This window comes from Pseudophryne corroboree, chromosome 10 (assembly GCF_028390025.1).
Source record: "Pseudophryne corroboree isolate aPseCor3 chromosome 10, aPseCor3.hap2, whole genome shotgun sequence".
Lineage (NCBI taxonomy): Eukaryota > Metazoa > Chordata > Amphibia > Anura > Myobatrachidae > Pseudophryne > Pseudophryne corroboree.
Genome location: NC_086453.1, coordinates 373,249,328 through 373,268,007, shown reverse-complemented (window position 1 = coordinate 373,268,007; position 18,680 = coordinate 373,249,328). Strand labels below are relative to the sequence as shown.

Below are 18,680 nucleotides of genomic sequence, written 5' to 3'. Positions count from 1 at the left end.
ACCGCTTGGTCAGGCCAGTTTCCTTGGGGATGGGGATCTGTAAGCTGGCTTAACCAAGATTTAGTGGGGAGGAGGCGGCTTTTGTGATAATCCAAGTAAGACATATCAACACCAGGGCCAAATGGTATTGTAAAAAGAGATTTCACAGTCTAAACATCCTCTCAGCATTCCCACTCTCCACAGCATCTAAACAAATTGGCCGATTGCATGGTTGTGGCCATCTTGGATTTCTCCATGACTCTCCTGTCCAATCCATGCGCTGCAGCTGTGCTCACATGATTCTGGCAGCCTATGGAGTTCCACTACGGGCTATTTAAACCTGTTCCTGAGTACAGCACATTGCCAGAGCAATAACTTCCTTCTGAGATAGTTCCTGGTCCCCAGGCTTCAGTCATTTGTGAACGGTTCTTGTTACCTATTGCTGTACTCCTGTGTGTGGACTTCTACAGTTGCCACCTGTTGCCAGTACTCTGCAAAATGATCTTGTGCACATTTGCCGGCATCTGCATTTCCCTGCTCAGCCTCAACAAGTATCGGTTCATCTGCCAGTCTCACCTATACTCTGCTCAGTAGGCTCCTGCGCAGTTGCCGGCTTCTCACCTGTGCCCTGCTTAGCAATCTTCTGCATTCCTGCCTTCCAAACCTGCACCCGTTGGCTGCCATATACTGCGGTTATTTCTAGGGGGTTGGAGTCGGATTCCCATCTCTAGGAGTGCCTCCTGCATCTAGTGCTTATCTGGACTTCTACTCAGTGATAAGTGCCATTTGTGATAAGTGCCATTTTTCCGCAATCATGAAAACACATGGATCCAGGAAATTATCCCACATCCTGTGTTTTTCGCAGGCGAAAAAAGCTAGTTTTTTTAAAATGGCTAAAGTCAGTAGCGTAAATCTTGTATTTCAAGCGACTCCTCACGTGTAAGACTATTTACCACTCCTATCGTAATGCCCTGGACACTGCCAAACAAACATATTTAAAAAACTCTAATCTCTGCCCAAGCCTCAAACCCAAAGCAACTTTTTAGTACAAGTAAATCACCTCTGAACCCTCCCTCACCCAACCCACCAGCCACTCTCAAGGCGCAAGATCTTGCTTCCTACTTCAAGGAGAAGATTGATAAGATCCGAGATGAAGTGGTATGCTCTTCGTCAGCCAGTGACCTGCTCAATTCCCTACATGAACCCTCTGGCACTCTCTCTTCATTTGGTCACACAAATGAAGATGAAGTATCGACACTCTTCTCATCCTCCTACTCCACTACCTCTCCTCTTTATCCTGTACCATAGACGTTTCTATAATGGGTGCAGTGTGTGCGGTGCACACTGGCCCCTGGATCCAGCGGGGAACACACCGCACACACTGCACCCATATATTATACTTACCCCTCCGGAGTCCCGCAACGGCGGCCCTGCACTTCGGACAGAAATCACTTGGAAAATGGCCGCCCTTCGCTTACAAGGAAAATGTACATCCCTTCCCTTATCTCAAAATATCTCCCAACCCAACCTCTCCGCTCTTTACAAGATCTACGTCTCTTATCCACACTCATTTCTCACTCCTATGCACGATTGCAGGACTTTCTACCTCTGTGGAATGCCCTCCCACGCACAATAAGACTCTCCTCTAGTCTCCAATCCTTCAGTGTTCCCAGGCAAGCTTATCAAATTCCGGTGCCGCCCACATAACCTTCATAAGCTTTCCTATCTAATTGCATCCCCACCATACAGTCCACACATATCTTCACATATTTTCTCTTTCTTTACCTTCCCTTCCTCCTGGCACCAGTTCATCATTGCTGTGCTGTGTGGCAATATCATGCAGCCCACCTAGAACCTTTGCAATCTGGTGGACAATTATACAACAGATAGCACCTATCCTTGTGTATCAATGCCTATTTCCCTATAGATTGTAAACCTGCGAGCAGGGCCCTCCTACCTCTATGTCTGTTTGTTATTACCCAGTTTTGTTTTATTATTGTTGTTTTCCAATTGTAAAGCGCAACGGAATTTGCTGCGCTATATGAGAAACTGTTAATAAATAAACTATAAGGCTCAACACAGCAATCCTCTATAATAAAAGGCTAACGCTGCTCTATGGGGGGAATTGAAGTGTTTATCATGCCGGCGGCCACTAAATGGCACCTGATGGAGCAATTCAATTGTTGCGCCGTTTGGGCACACACAGCCACCGGCGATTTATGTTGTTCCGTCATGCTGGTAACTAGTAGAGTAATTAACAACCTTGGGGTATATTTACTAAGATTCGTAATTTCCGAAAATAGGTCAAAGTTCAATCACGAATGACATCGACAGTGTAAAACTGCAACTTTTTGAATTGATTACGATGGATTTACTAAGCTGTCGTATTCGTATTTTTCTTTGCTTCCGATGTCGATGTAATTCGTTTTTTTTTTACCTATTTTTACGGCAGTGATTAGCAAAACACTGCCGTTTTTTTTTTACAATCAATCTCGGCCGGATCTGTGTGATCCGTGCTGGGGTTCTTATTTTTTTTTTTTTTAATTAAACAATGTAAAATCACAAAAAAAAATGCGTGGGGTCCCCCCTCCTAAGCATAACCAGCCTCGGGCTCTTTGAGCCGATCCTGGTTGCAGAAATATGGGGGAAAAAATGACAGGGGTTCCCCCATATTTAAGCAACCAGCATCGGGCTCTGCGCCTGGTCCTGGTCCCAAAAATACGGGGGACAAAAAGAGTAGGGGTCCCCCGTATTTTTAAAACCAGCACCGGGCTCCACTAGCTGGACAGATAATGCCACAGCCGGGGGTCACTTTTATACAGCGCCCTGCGGCCGTGGCATCAAAAATCCAACTAGTCACCCCTGGCCGGGGTACCCTGGGGGAGTGGGAACCCCTTCAATCAAGGGGTCCCCCCCCCCCAGCCACCCAAGGGCCAGGGGTGAAGCCCGAGGCTGTCCCCCCCCATCCAATGGGCTGCGGATGGGGAGGCTGATAGCCATTTGTGATAATGAAAAGATATTGTTTTTAGTAGCAGTACTACAAGTCCCAGCAAGCCTCCCCCGCATGCTGGTACTTGGAGAACCACAAGTACCAGCATGCGGCGGAAAAACGGGCCCGCTGGTACCTGTAGTACTACCACTAAAAAAATACCCAAAAAAACACAAGACACACACACCGTGAAAGTATAATTTTATTACATACATACACACATACATACATACTTACCTTATGTTCTCACGCAGGTCGGTCCTCTTCTCCAGTAGAATCCAAGGGCTACCTGTTGAAGAAATTCTACTCACCAGATCCATGGGTCCAGGCTCCTCGGCAAATCCAGGGTTAATCCACGTACTTGAATAAATAAAAAAAAACGGTGTCCCGACCACGAACTGAAAGGGGACCCATGTTTGCACATGGGTCACCTTCCCACGAATGCCAGAAACCCACTTTGACTTCTGTCTAAGTGGGTTTCTTCAGCCAATCAGGGAGTGCCACGTTGTAGCACTCTCCTGATCAGCTGTGTGCTGCTGTCCTCACTGACAGGCAGCACACGGCAGTGTTACAATGTAGCGCCTATGCGCTCCATTGTAACCAATGCTGGGAACTTTCTGCTCAGCGGTGACGTCACTTTAGGTCAACCGCAGGGCAGAAAGTTCCCATCATTGGTTACAATGTAGCGCATAGGCGCTACATTGTAACACTGCCGTGTGCTGCCTGTCAGTGAGGACAGGAGCACACAGCTGATCAGGAGAGTGCTACAACGTGGCACTCCCTGATTGGCTGAAGAAACCCACTTAGACAGAAGTCAAAGTGGGTTTCTGGCATTCGTGGGAAGGTGACCCATGTGCAAACATGGGTCCCCTTTCAGTTCGTGGTCGGGACACCGTTTTTTTTTATTTATTCAAGTACGTGGATTAACCCTGGATTTGCCGAGGAGCCTGGACCCATGGATCTGGTGAGTAGAATTTCTTCAACAGGTAGCCCTTGGATTCTACTGGAGAAGAGGACCGACCTGCGTGAGAACATAAGGTAAGTATGTATGTATGTGTGTATGTATGTAATAAAATTATACTTTCACGGTGTGTGTGTCTTGTGTTTTTTTGGGTATTTTTTTAGTGGTAGTACTACAGGTACCAGCGGGCCCGTTTTTCCGCCGCATGCTGGTACTTGTGGTTCTCCAAGTACCAGCATGCGGGGGAGGCTTGCTGGGACTTGTAGTACTGCTACTAAAAACAATATCTTTTCATTATCACAAATGGCTATCAGCCTCCCCATCCGCAGCCCATTGGATGGGGGGGGACAGCCTCGGGCTTCACCCCTGGCCCTTGGGTGGCTGGGGGGGGGACCCCTTGATTGAAGGGGTTCCCACTCCCCCAGGGTACCCCGGCCAGGGGTGACTAGTTGGATTTTTGATGCCACGGCCGCAGTGCGCTGTATAAAAGTGACCCCCGGCTGTGGCATTATCTGTCCAGCTAGTGGAGCCCGGTGCTGGTTTTAAAAATACGGGGGACCCCTACTCTTTTTGTCCCCCGTATTTTTGGGACCAGGACCAGGCGCAGAGCCCGATGCTGGTTGCTTAAATATGGGGGAACCCCTGTCATTTTTTTCCCCATATTTCTGCAACCAGGATCGGCTCAAAGAGCCCGAGGCTGGTTATGCTTAGGAGGGGGGACCCCACGCAATTTTTTTGGCAAAAATAAGCACTTTCCCACCCCTTCCCACTGATATACATGCACGGATCTCATGGATCCCTGCATGCATCTCAAATCACGGAAAAAAAAAGCAGGTCTGTTTTTTTTTAGGACTTTTTTACGAGTTGTAATTTTTCACGGCAGTGTTTTGTGTTTTTTTGCTTTGCACTTCTTAGTAAATGACCGAGATTCATATCTAAACAGGCGTAATTTGACCGATGGTGTATTCATTCGTAATTTTTTACCTGAACTAGCAAAAAATTACGAATGCCCTCATCACTGCCGTGATTAGTGTTTAGTAAATGACCGAGATTAACCGAGATGACACTTTGAAGAAAAAACGGCATCTCGGTCAAAATCGGGAGCTTAGTAAATATACCCCCTTGATTCAGTCCAGCCCAGAACATCACATGCCACAACTTTACATGTGATCAGGTGCTTTGGAATATTTAAAGCGACAGCGCTCTGTAGTGGCCTATGCACATTTCAGTGCTAAATTTGGTCATAAACAATATATTTTGTTATTATATAGCATTTTTAATCCCTGCATAATGACTGGCATCTCATTGATTAATTCACTAGTCACTTGCGACAAAGAGAACTATGGGCCCGGTGCACAGTTAAACGTAAATCAGCTGTATATGCTTCCATATTGCGTGTATTCAGCCATACGTAGAGTTGTACGCATCTAAGACATCACCAGTTGCACTGCAGGATGAGTAATCTACCTCTCGTACATTCCTTCCTACCAGTTCCTATATCCAAGCCTCGGGTCTCAGTCCCGTCGTCCACTGTTTTGGAGCTCGCAGAGAACTTCACCCTGATCTGTGAACATGACAATGGCACCAAGCCGCTGTACACCTGGCTGAAGGATGGGAAGCCACTGACCAATGACTCCCGGATACTCCTGTCCCACAACCATCGTGTGATGACCATCACCAAAATCCTCTTGTCTGATGACAATATCTATGCTTGTATGGTCGAGAACCCCATCAGCAGCGGACGCAGTTCTCCGATTAAACTGACTGTTTACAGTAAGTATAGGGCAACTATAGAAGATAATAGTTACAATGATAATATTACTCACAATTGTCTTTTTTATAGGGTATATTCAATTAGTGCTGAATTTTACGACAGTCAGAAAATCGTCACTAATTCGACGTGTGTCTATTCAATAGCCGGCGTTTTCGCCCGTTTTTTAATCCATTTTTACTAGACATGAGCGGGTTCGGATTCACTCGGTTCTTTACGCAAGAATTATCGCCATTTCTTTTTTTCTGGATTTTTATTATTGGACAACCAAAACACGTGACGTCCGATAGCCAATAAGGAGATTTGGGTAAATCCGAGTAAAACCGAACCCGCTCATCTCTAATTTTTACCCATGCCTTTTTGTTTTGTTTTTTTGTCAAATCGGCATGTGCGAAATACGGATGCAAAAACTGTTGAAAACGCCCCCAAATTTGACAAAAACACGTGGAACGGCGGCGAAGTCGCCGATCCACGTAGTTTCACTCATGCTGGTTTGACAGCAAGGAGCTGATTGGCTGGAGCACCATTTATCATATGAAACGAGTTTTATCATTCACAACGAGTTTTATCACTCGTTGATAAATAGGCGTCTCAGGCCCAGATTTATCAAGCCTTGCAGAGTGATAAAGTGCACGGAGATAAAGTATCAGCCAACCAGCTCATAACTGACATTTTTCAAACACAGCCTGTAATATGACAGTTAGGAGCTGATTGGCTTCATCACCATGCACTTTATCATTCTCCAAGGCTTGCTAAATCTGGGCCTTAGGGGGAGATTTACTAAGCAGTGTAAAGAGTGGAGAAGTGAGCCAGTGGAGAAGTTGCCCATGGCAACCAATAAGCTGCCCTGTATACTTTTATAGTATGCAAATTATAAATGTTACGTCAATGCTGATTGATTGGTTGCTATGGGCAACTTCTCCACTGGCTCACTTCTCCACTTTTATCACTGCTTAGTACATCTACCCCTTTATCCCCATCCACGTTACCTCCATCCAAGGCTTAGTAAATAAAGCCCTTAGGGGTACATTTACTAAGCAGTGATAAGAGCGGAGAAGTGAGCCAGTGGAGAAATTTCCCCATCAACCAATCAGCAGCTCTGTATCATTTTATAGTATGCAAATTATAGATGTTATTCAAAGATTAATAATGTAAATTCAAAGATTATCTATTATCATGGCAACTTTTTAGTTGTCCGTTATGTTAGGTGTCAACTTTATTGTTGTCCGTTATTTTATAATGTTATATGTAATTCTCCATTGTTCACCTCTGTCGCTCCTATTCGGCTCAGTAAAAAACACTGAGGATCCTGGGAGTATGGAGGAGGGTTATTCATTTAAATATTTAAATGTGCCTTCCTTGCTACGCACCGTCCATATGATAAGATGTTACTTCAATGCTGATTGGTTGCCATGGGCACTTCTCCACTGGCTCACTTCTCCGCTTTTATCACTGCTTAGTAAATGTCCCCCTTAGTTTGTTACTGTTTAGTGCCAGCTATTCCAGAATGCTTTGTATTAGAGGCAAGAAACTGTGGCAACTACCATATGCCGCTGTTCCCTGGCGTATAACGCGGTTCTACAGGGATACAGGCCCGGATCATATAGAACTACCAGTATTATTGTATCCCCTATTCTCTCACACAGGAAGAAGTTCTTTGTACATCATCCTGTCCACGGGGGGAATATTCCTGCTGGTTACCCTGGTAACGGTCTGCGCCTGCTGGAAGCCATCCAGGAAGTACGGTGACAAACGGGAGTACTCTGATTTATGCTGTATCCCTTCTCTCCATTCTATTACATAGTAATGACAGCGCCTCCCAGCTCTCCCAGACACCACAGCAGCGGCAGAGATGGACATTCCCCAGGAACACCCACCCTCTGCTGCTGGCTTCTCTTATTGCAGGACTATAAAGTCCTGCAAGAAGTAGCCTTAAACAGTTAAAAAAATAAAAAATAATATATGTATATATATTTATTTATTTTTTATGAAATTGCATAAACAATAGCTTTTTAAAGTTGATTCAGTATTGTTTTATTAAAGCATCTGCATATTAAAAAAATATTCTGAATCGGGATTAAATATTTACATAATTTGGTAATTTACAAAACAAACAAACAATTTAGGGGATATTTTTTGGTAAAATATCAGCCAATCAATTGGTTAAGGCCCGGCTATCTCAGACATGCTAAAGGCAGAATGAAACATTGAGATTGTATCTTTAGAGGAGACAGATAGAAGACACCTACAAGGGTAGAAATGGCCCAAAATGTGATTTTGGGGCCACTATGATGCAACTGAAAGTGAACTGCGTCACCTAAAATCTTCGCTCGGGAAGTTGGCCGTTTGCAGAGGCTATCCCACTCTCTCAGGAGCCTGGCTGAGATTGATTAACCAGGGATTACTACAGCCCACATCCCCTCTATAGTCCTGATATTTATCAGACAGCAGTGTGGATATTGCCCCGGTAAACTGGAGCGTAGCTGGATGGTGCCATGGACATTATTCTATTAGGAAATATTAGGATGTAAACGCCCAAAAGCTACCGCTCACCGATACGCTAGTACCGTAGGAGTGGATTGAATGAAATGCGCAATGTGGAATATTGCTGGTAAGAAACTTCACTTGTGTTCCGTAGTGGATGATAGCAAATAACGAGTTTTATGGTAAGAACTTACCTTTGTTAAAACTCTTTCTGCGAGGTACACTGGGCTCCACAAGGATTGGACAATGGGGTGTAACTTTGACTGTTCCCAGAATACACAGCGCCGCCTCCTACATCACCCCGCCTCCCAGCACAGGACCTCAGTTTTTAGTTAACCAGCCCAATGCAGCAGCAGGAAAAGAGACGACAACGGTTAGTAGCCACATACACCACACTCTCACGACAGGAGTGGTGTCAGCGGCTAATGCCATACCAACCCGAAGAAGCTAAGGGCGTCAGGGTGGGTGCTTTGTGGAGCCCAGTGTACCTCGCAGAAAGAGTTTTAACAAAGGTAAGTTCTTACCATAAAACTTGTTTTCTGCTGCGGGGTACACTGGGCTCCACAAGGATTGGACAATGGGGATGTCCTAAAGCAGTTCCTTATGGGAGGGGACGCACTGTAGCGGGCACAAGAACCCGGCGTCCAAAGGAAGCATTCTGGGAAGCGGCAGTATCGAAGGCATAGAACCTTATGAACGTGTTCCCTGAGGACCACGTAGCCGCCTTGCACAATTGATCAAGGGTCGCACCACGTTGGGCCGCACAAGAAGGTCCAACAAACCGAGTAGAATGGGCCATAATGTGAGCAGGAGCCGACAGACCAGCCCTCACATAAGCATGTGCAATCACCATTCTAATCCATCTGGCCAGAGTTTGCTTGTGAGCAGGCCAGCCACGTTTGTGAAATCCAAACAAACCAATGAGAGAATCAGATTTTCGAATAGCAGCAGTTCTCTTCACATAGATACGGAGAGCCCGTACCACATCCAAAGACCGCTCTTTGGGAGACAAATCAGGAGAGACAAAGGCCGGAACCACAATCTCCTGATTAAGGTGGAACGAAGAAACCACCTTAGGTAAATATCCGGGACGAGTCCTAAGAACCGCCCTGTCACGGTGAAAAATCAGATATGGGGAACTACAAGACACGGCACCCAGATCTGACACTCTTCTAGCAGAGGCAATAGCCAGCAAGAAAACCACCTTAAGGGAAAGCCACTTAAGGTCAGCTGAACCAAGAGGTTTAAATGGAGGCTCCTGCAACGCCTCCAAAACCACCGACAAGTCCCAAGGAGCCACAGGCGGGACATAGGGAGGTTGGATACGCAACACACCCTGAGTGAAAGTATGAACACCAGGTAAAGTCGCAATTTTTCTCTGAAACCACACCGACAAGGCAGAAATATGAACCTTGAGGGGGGCCAGACGCAGGCCTAAATCTAGGCCTTGCTGCAGAAAAGCCAAAAGTTTGGCTGTACTAAACTTGGAAGCGTCATAATTGTTAGATGCGCACCAAACAAAGTAGGAATGCCAGACCCTATGATAAATCCGAGCAGAAGCCGGTTTCCGGGCCCGCAACATAGTTTTAATGACCCCTTCCGAAAACCCTTTAGCCCTCAAGACGGAAGCTTCAAGAGCCACGCCGTCAAAGACAGCCGTGCTAGGTCCTGGTAGACACAGGGGCCCTGAACGAGGAGGTCTGGGCGTTGTGGAAGTCGAATTGGACGCTCTGACGATAGGCCCTGCAGGTCTGAGAACCAGTACCGCCTGGGCCACGCTGGAGCTATGAGAAGCAGATTTTCTTTTTCTTGCTTGAACTTCCGAATTACCCTGAGCAAGAGTGACACCGGAGGGAAGACATATGGCAGCCGAAACCTCCACGGCACCGCCAGCGCATCCATGAATGCTGCTTGAGGAGCCCTTGTCCTTGCTCCGAAGAACGGAACCTTGTGATTGTGTCGAGATGCCATCAGATCCACCTCTGGACGACCCCACTTTTCCACGAGGAGTTGAAACACTTCTGAATGGAGGCCCCACTCGCCGGCATGCACTTCCTGACGACTGAGAAAGTCCGCTTCCCAATTCAGGACTCCCGGAATGAATATTGCCGATATGGCCGGTAGATAGCGTTCCGTCCAACGTAGAAACCGTGAGACTTCCTTCATTGCCAAACGGCTTTGAGTGCCGCCTTGATGATTTATGTAAGCCACTGTGGTGACGTTGTCCGACTGTACTTGAACAGGATGGTTCTGAATTAAATGCTGGGCCAGGTTCAACGCATTGAAGACCGCACGCAATTCCAGAATGTTGATCGAGAGGAGAGATTCCTCCTTGGTCCACCGACCCTGAAGGGAGTGTTGCTCCAGCACCGCGCCCCAACCTCTTAGACTGGCATCTGTCATCAACAGGACCCAGTTGGATATCCAGAAGGGACGACCCCTGCACAATTGTTGGTCCCGGAGCCACCAGTGTAGCGACAGACGGACCTCCGGAGTCAAGAAGATCATTTGAGACCTGATCCGGTGAGGCAGGCCGTCCCACTTGGCTAGAATCAGCATCTGGAGGGGGCGAGAATGGAATTGAGCATACTCCACCATGTCGAATGCTGATACCATTAGGCCCAGCACCTGCATTACCGAATGTATCGACACTTGTGGACGAGAAAGGAAGCAACGAATCCTGTCCTGAATCTTCAGGACTTTCTCCTGAGACAAGAACAACCTCTGGTTGTGAGTGTCCAACAACGCTCCCAGGTGCACCATGCTCTGAGCAGGTACCAGGAAGGATTTCTTCCAGTTGATGAGCCACCCGTGGGCTTGTAAAAACCGGACCGTCATATCCAGATGACGCAGGAGAAGATCTGGGGAATTTGCCAGGATTAACAAGTCATCCAGATACGGCAGTATCCTGACCCCTTGACGGCGGAGTACCACCGTCATCACCGCCATAACTTTGGTGAAGACTCGCGGAGCCGTTGTTAAACCAAAAGGTAACGCCCGAAACTGGTAATGTAGGTTGCCAATAGCGAACCTCAGGTATTGTTGATGTGACACTGCTATAGGAATATGCAGGTAAGCATCCTGTATGTCCAGGGAGACCATGCAGTCCCCAGGTTCCAAGGCCAGAACTATAGGGCAAAGGGTTTCCATACGGAACTTGGAAACCTTCACAAACCTGTTCAATGCCTTGAGGTTGAGAATGGGCCGAGAGGACCCATTCGGTTTTGGGACTAGAAACAGCGGAGAATAGTACCCCCGGCCCCTCTGAGCAAGAGGCACCTGTACTACGACATAGAATTTGTCGGCAGATAAGAACCACTTGGCCCATCTAGTCTTCCCCTTTTTTTTTTTTTACATTATTTTTTATCTCTAACCATATTTGATCCTTATTTCTGTGTAAGGATATCCTTATGTCTATCCCATGCATGTTTAAATTGCTCTACTGTCTTAGCCTCTACCACCTCTGATGGGAGGCTATTCCACTTGTCCACTACCCTTTCTGTGAAATAATTTTTCCGCAAATTTCCCCTGAACCTCCTCCCCTCCAGTCTCAGTGCATGTCCTCGTGTCCTATTGCTTCTCTTCATTTGGAGAATGTTTCCTTCCTGGACTTTGTTAAAACCCTTGATATATTTGAAAGTTTCTATCATGTCCCCCCTTTCCCTTCTCTGCTCCAAACTATACATATTGAGATTTCTTAGTCTTTCTGGGTATGTTTTGTGATGTAGGCCATGCACCATTTTAGTTGCCCTCCTTTGTACAGTTTCTAATGTATTAATATCCTTTTGAAGATATGGCCTCCAGAACTGAATACAGTATTCTAGATGAGGCCGTACCAATGACCTATACAGTGGCATTATTACTTCTTTCTTTCTGCTGCTGATTCCTATCCCAATGCAGCCAAGCATCTGACTAGCCTTCCTCATTGCCTTGTTACATTGCTTACCTGCCTTTAAGTCATCTGAAATAGTGACTCCTAGATCCCTTTCCTCCTCAGTAGTTTCCAGTATAGTGCCATTAATACTGTATTTAGCTTTAGGATTTTTGAGACCCAAGTGCATGATTTTGCATTTTTTGGCATTAAACTGTAATTGCCAGACTCTTGACCATTCCTCTAGTCTACCTAGATCCTCAATCATTTGTTTTACCCCACCTGGTGTGTCTACCCTGTTGCATACCTTTGTGTCATCTGCAAAAAGGCATACTTTCCCTTTAATGCCATTTGCAATGTCACCAATAAAGATATTAAAAAACACTGGTCCAAGTACAGATCCCTGGGGTACTCCACTGGTAACATTTCCCTCCTGTGAATGCACTCCATTTACCACAACTCTCTGTTTTCTATCTTTCAACCAAGATCTTATCCATTCAATAATCCTAATATCCAATCCCAAACTTTCAAGTTTATTTAGCAGTCTGCGATGTGGAACTGTGTCAAAAGCCTTACTAAAGTCTAGATAAGCTATATCCATGGCTCCACCTTTATCCATCACTTTAGTCACACAATCAAAAAAGTCAATAAGATTTGTTTGACATGATCTCCCCCCAGTGAATCCATGCTGTTTGGGATCCAGTAAATTGCCGGATTTGAGATAATCTAAAACTCTTTCTTTTAAGAGTGTTTCCATCAATTTCCCTACTACTGATGTAAGACTCACTGGTCTGTAGTTGTTTGCCTCTTCCTTGCTTCCACTTTTGTGCAGTGGGACTACGTTTGCTCTTTTCCAGTCCTCTGGAATTACTCCTGTAGCTAATGACTGGTTGAATAATTCTGTCAATGGTGCTACCAGCACCTCTTTAAGTTCTTTTAGTATCCTTGGATGTATCCCATCTGGCCCCGTAGATTTGTCCACTTTCAGCTTTGAGAGTTCTGTTAGGACCTTCTCCTCTGTAAATGTACTTGTTTCATTTTCCTGAATATCCCTGCAACTTAATTGTGTCCCCTTCTCCTTTCTTTCAGTAGTAAATACTGAGCAAAAATAATCATTAAGATGATCTGCTATTAAATTGTCTCCTTCAACAAGACTCCCAGTGTCCGTCTTTTGTTTTATAATTCCGCCTTTTGTTTTTCTCCTTTCGCTTATATACCTAAAAAAAGTTTTGCCTCCTTTACCCATTGACTGGGCCATTTTCTCCTCAGCTTGTGCCTTTGCACATCTGATTACCTTCTTTGTCTCCTTCTGTCTAACAAGATATATCTTTTTGTCTTCATTATTTTGTGTCTGCTTATATTTCCTAAAAGCCATCTTTTTTGCTCTCACAATATTTGCTACTTCTTTTGCAAACCACACTGGCTTCCTTTTCCTTGTGTTTTTCCTAACAGTTTTGATACAAAGGTCTGTTGCCTTCAATATTGCACATTTTAATGTTTCCCACCTCTCCTGCACTGTTTCCAAGTTCCTCCACTCTGCCAAAGAATCACTTACACATTTTCCCATCCCTACAAAATCAGCCTTCCTAAAATCCAACACCTTTGTTTTTGTATGGGACGAGTCAGTCTCTGTCTTAATGCTGAACCATACTGCTTGATGATCACTGGATCCCAGGTTTTCACCCACTTTTACGTCCGATAATCTGTCTTCATTTGTAAGTATTAAGTCTAATATTGCGTCTTTCCGAGTGGGCTCCCTCACCAATTGGTGGAGGGATGCTCCCTGAAGGGAATTTAAAATGTTCCTACTTCTAGTGGAACTAGCAACAGACACCTCCCAGTTTACATCAGGAAGATTAAAGTCTCCCATGATTATTACCTCTCCTTTTAATGCCATTTTAGTTATGTCCTGCAATAGGTTCTTGTCAAGTTCCTCTTCCTGACCTGGTGGCCTGTATATCACGCCAATACGAATAATCAACTTTTCCCCTGTTTCTATGGTCACCCAAAGGGCCTCAGTTTTTTCTTCAATACTTTGTATTAATGTAGTATTTATGGCATTTTTTACATACATTGCTACCCCTCCTCCGATTTTTCAAATTCTGTCCTTCCTAAATAAAGTATATCCCGGTATAGCTATGTCCCAGTCATGATTTTCATTGTACCATGACTCTGTAATTGCCACAATGTCTAGATCATCCCTTGTCATTATTGCAGTTAGTTCTGGGATTTTATTTCCTAAGCTCCTAGCATTTGCACACATAGCTTTTAGAGTTTTGTTTGTGCTTTTTCTGTTCCTAGCTATGTTCTTCTCTCTGCCTATTTTTATTTGGTTTTGATCTGAATTATCTTCTGTTGCTGTGGATATGCTTCCTATTCCCTTTGCCTGCAGAAACAATATCTCTGTGTTGGGGGAGCAGATTTCTTTATTCCTGTTTGGTTCACTGCCCCCCTCTGTTAGTTTAAATAGTTCTTGATGAAGCATCCAAACTGTTCAGTTAGTATTCTTGTTCCCTTTGAAGATGGGTGCAGGCCGTCACTTTTGTATAAGCTCCTATCTTGCCAGATGGTGTGACTGTGGCCTATAAATCCAAATCTCTCCTCATTGCACCATGTCCTTAGCCAAACATTGAAGTTTCTGATGCAATGAGTTCTGTCTTCCCCTCTGTGTACTGGCAATACTTCTGAAAAAGATACAATGGTTGCCACCTGCTTCAGAGCAGTCCCTAACTTCCTAAATTCATCTTTTACGGCCATGAGTTCAGCATTTGCCAGGTCATTTGTCCCTAGGTGGACAATGACATCCACCTCCCCATCTTTTCTTGCTGCCTTTACAATTCTTAGCATGCGCTCTTTATCCCTTGGAGCTGTGGCTCCAGGTAAACACCTTACTTGTTTCTCTACTTCATTTGCATTTCCCAGATGTATTCCTCTAATAATGGAATCTCCCAAGAGAAGTGCAGTCCTTTTTGGAGATGCAATTTTCCTGTTCCATTTCCTGTTTCTATAGTTGGTAGAAGTCCCCATATCCTCCTGTTCTGTAGAGCCTCTATTAGTTGTATCTTCCAGCCCTGCAAGAGTAGCATACGAGTTTTGCAGTGTCACCGCTTGCGGGAGGTGTCTGTGTCCCTCTGGAAATCTCTGCCCTTGAGAGCCCACAGTAGTCCAGGCAGAATGTCTTCTGGTGGCTCTCTGAGGCAGTGGAGGCTTCAGAGACACAGACATCCTACAAATCTCAGCATGCAGTTTTGCTATCTCCTCCTTCAGCAGAGAAAATTGCTCACAGATTGGACAGCAGCTGAGTCTCCACGCTGCCTCTTTCCAAACAAATGCTTTACATCCATTGCACTGCACAAGGCCAAACATTGTATCAGATGTTAATGGTATTGCAAATTTGTGTGTCACTTGGTGTATTATAAAACTCACCTTTTGCTGTATTCTAACTCACCTGCTGCTGTTTCAAACTCACTTAATAAGCCAAGCCTCACTTTATAATGCAAGCCTCTCACAATGAGCACGCTCACTGAGTCTGGTCACTGTTTATATAGTTTCTCAGATAGCTGTTCTATTCAGCCCCTCCTCCTAATCACTTCACACCTAGATTCAGCCACTCCTCCTCCTAGTTTCTTTTCACACTCTAAGAAAGCACAAGTGAAAGCACATAGACAAACACAGCCAAATTCTCACTCTGTTTTCCCACAATATTACAATCCCTATATGGATAGACAGAGAATACTCACCTGCTGCTGTTTCAAACTCACTTAATTAAGCAAATTTTACCTCGACTCCTGTATCCAGGAGGGTCTGTACCACCGAGTGTAGAGTTTTTGCCTTTGTCTGGTCCAAAGGGACGTCTGTCTGGCAAAATCGATGAGGGGGTCGGTATTTGAAGGCTATGGCGTAACCTCGAGTGACGACTTCCCGTACCCAGGCATCTGAAGTGGTCTTCAACCATTCCTGGGTATACCCTAGAAGCCGGCCCCCCACCCTGGGATCCCCCAGGGGGAGGCCCGCCCCGTCATGCGGCAGGCTTATCGGTCTTGGCAGCTGGCTGACGGGCAGCCCAGGCTCTTTTGGGCTTCGGCTTACCAGGTTTGGAAGTGCGGGCCTGCTTATGGTACGCCTGACCTTTTGCTTTACCTGAAGGACGAAAGGGGCGAAAGGACGTACCTTTAGCCTTTGACACAGAAGGAGTGGTATTAGGCAAACAGGCAGTTTTGGCAGTAGCCAAGTCAGCCACTATCTTATTTAAGTCCTCCCCAAACAGAATATCTCCCTTGAAAGAGAGTACCTCCAGGGTTTTTCTCTGACGTCCTAGTGGATGCTGGGACTCCGTCAGGACCATGGGGAATAGCGGCTCCGCAGGAGACAGGGCACAAAATAAAAAAATTTGACCACTAGGTAGTGTGTACTGGCTCCTCCCCCTATGACCCTCCTCCAAGCCTCAGTTAGGTTTTTGTGCCCGTCCGAGCAGGGTGCAATCTAGGTGGCTCTCATAAAGAGCTGCTTAGAAAAAGTTTTTTAGGTTTCTTATTTTCAGTGAGTCCTGCTGGCAACAGGCTCACTGCAACGAGGGACTTAGGGGAGAAGAAGTGAACTCACCTGCGTGCAGGATGGATTTGCTTCTTAGGCTACTGGACACTAGCTCCAGAGGGACGATCACAGGTACAGCCTGGATGGGTCACCGGAGCCGCGCCGCCGACCCCCTTGCAGATGCCGAATAGAGAAGAGGTCCAGAAACCGGCGGCAGAAGACGTCTCAGTCTTCATGAGGTAGCGCACAGCACTGCAGCTGTGCGCCATTGCTCTCCGCACACTTCACACCAGCGGTCACTGAGGGTGCAGGGCGCTGGGGGGGGCGCCCTGGGCAGCAATGTAATATACCTATTCTGGCTAAAATATATCACATATAGCCCCTGGGGCTATATGGATGTATTTAACCCCTGCCAGGTTCCAAAAAAACCGGGAGAAGAAGCCCGCCGAAAAGGGGGCGGGGCCTATTCTCCTCAGCACACAGCGCCATTTTCCTGCCCAGCTCCGCTGCGAGGAAGGCTCCCAGGACTCTCCCCTGCACTGCACTACAGAAACAGGGTAAAAACAGAGAGGGGGGGCACTTATTGGCGATATTTATAATATTTGAGCTGCTATAAAGGGAACACACTTATTAAGGTTGTTCCTATATATATTTATAGCGCTTGGGTGTGTGCTGGCAAACTCTCCCTCTGTCTCCCCAAAGGGCTAGTGGGGTCCTGTCTTCTATCAGAGCATTCCCTGTGTGTCTGCTGTGTGTCGGTACGTGTGTGTCGACATGTATGAGGACGATGTTGGCGTGGAGGCGGAGCAATTGCCTGTAATGGTGATGTCACCCCCTAGGGAGTCGACACCAGAATGGATGGCTTTGTTTATGGAATTACGGGATAGTGTCAGCACGCTACAAAAGTCGGTTGACGACATGAGACAGCCGGCAAACCAGTTAGTACCTGTCCAGGCGTCTCAGACACCGTCAGGGGCTGTAAAACGCCCTTTACCTCAGTCGGTCGACACAGACCCAGACACTGACACTGAATCCAGTGTCGACGGTGAAGAAACAAACGTATTTTCCAGTAGGGCCACACGTTATATGATCACGGCAATGAAGGAGGCTTTGCATATCTCTGATACTGCAAGTACCACAAAAAGGGGTATTATGTGGGGTCTGAAAAAACTACCTGTAGTTTTTCCTGAATCAGAGGAATTGAATGACGTGTGTGATGAAGCGTGGGTTACCCCTGATAAAAAACTGCTAATTTCAAAGAAGTTATTGGCATTATACCCTTTCCCGCCAGAGGTTAGGGCGCGCTGGGAAACACCCCCTAGGGTGGACAAGGCGCTCACACGTTTATCCAAACAAGTGGCGTTACCGTCTCCTGATACGGCGCCCTCAAGGATCCAGCTGATAGGAGGTTGGAATATACTCTAAAAAGTATATACACACATACTGGTGTTATACTGCGACCAGCAATCGCCTCAGCCTGGATGTGCAGTGCTGGGGTGGCTTGGTCGGATTCCCTGACTGAAAATATTGATACCCTGGATAGGGACAGTATTTTATTGACTATAGAGCAATTAAAGGATGCGTTCCTTTATATGCGAGATGCACAGAGAGATATCTGCACTCTGGCATCAAGAGTAAGTGCGATGTCCATATCTGCCAGAAGAAGTCTATGGACACGACAGTGGTCAGGCGATGCGGATTCCAAACGGCATATGGAAGTATTGCCGTATAAAGGAGAGGAATTATTTGGGGTCGGTCTATCGGATTTGGTAGCCACGGCAACAGCCGGGAAGTCCACCTTTTTACCTCAAGTCCCCTCCCAACAGAAAAAGCCGCAGTCTTTTCAGCCGCAGTCCTTTCGTTCCTATAAGAACAAGCGAGCAAAAGGACATTCATATTTGCCCCGAGGCAAAGGAAAGGGTAAGAGACTGCACCAAGCAGCCCCTTCCCAGGAGCAGAAGTCCTCCCCGGCTTCTGCAAAGGCCTCAGCATGACGCTGGGACCTTACAAGCGGACTCAGGGGCGGTGGGGGGTCGCCTCAAGAATTTCAGCGCACAGTGGGCTCACTCGTAGGTGGACCCCTGGATCCTGC

At 46.2% G+C, this 18,680-nt stretch overlaps 1 protein-coding gene across 1 annotated transcript in view; it reads left to right on the top strand.

Moving 5' to 3' along the window:
* Positions 1-18,680, top strand: part of HEPACAM (hepatic and glial cell adhesion molecule) — a 182,609-nt gene that overhangs the window by 10,216 nt on the left and 153,713 nt on the right. The window contains exons 3-4 of the mRNA XM_063943754.1: positions 5,421-5,702; positions 7,347-7,440. Of these exons, the coding sequence (XP_063799824.1) occupies positions 5,421-5,702; positions 7,347-7,440 (376 nt within the window). The remainder of the gene's footprint in view (positions 1-5,420; positions 5,703-7,346; positions 7,441-18,680) is intronic.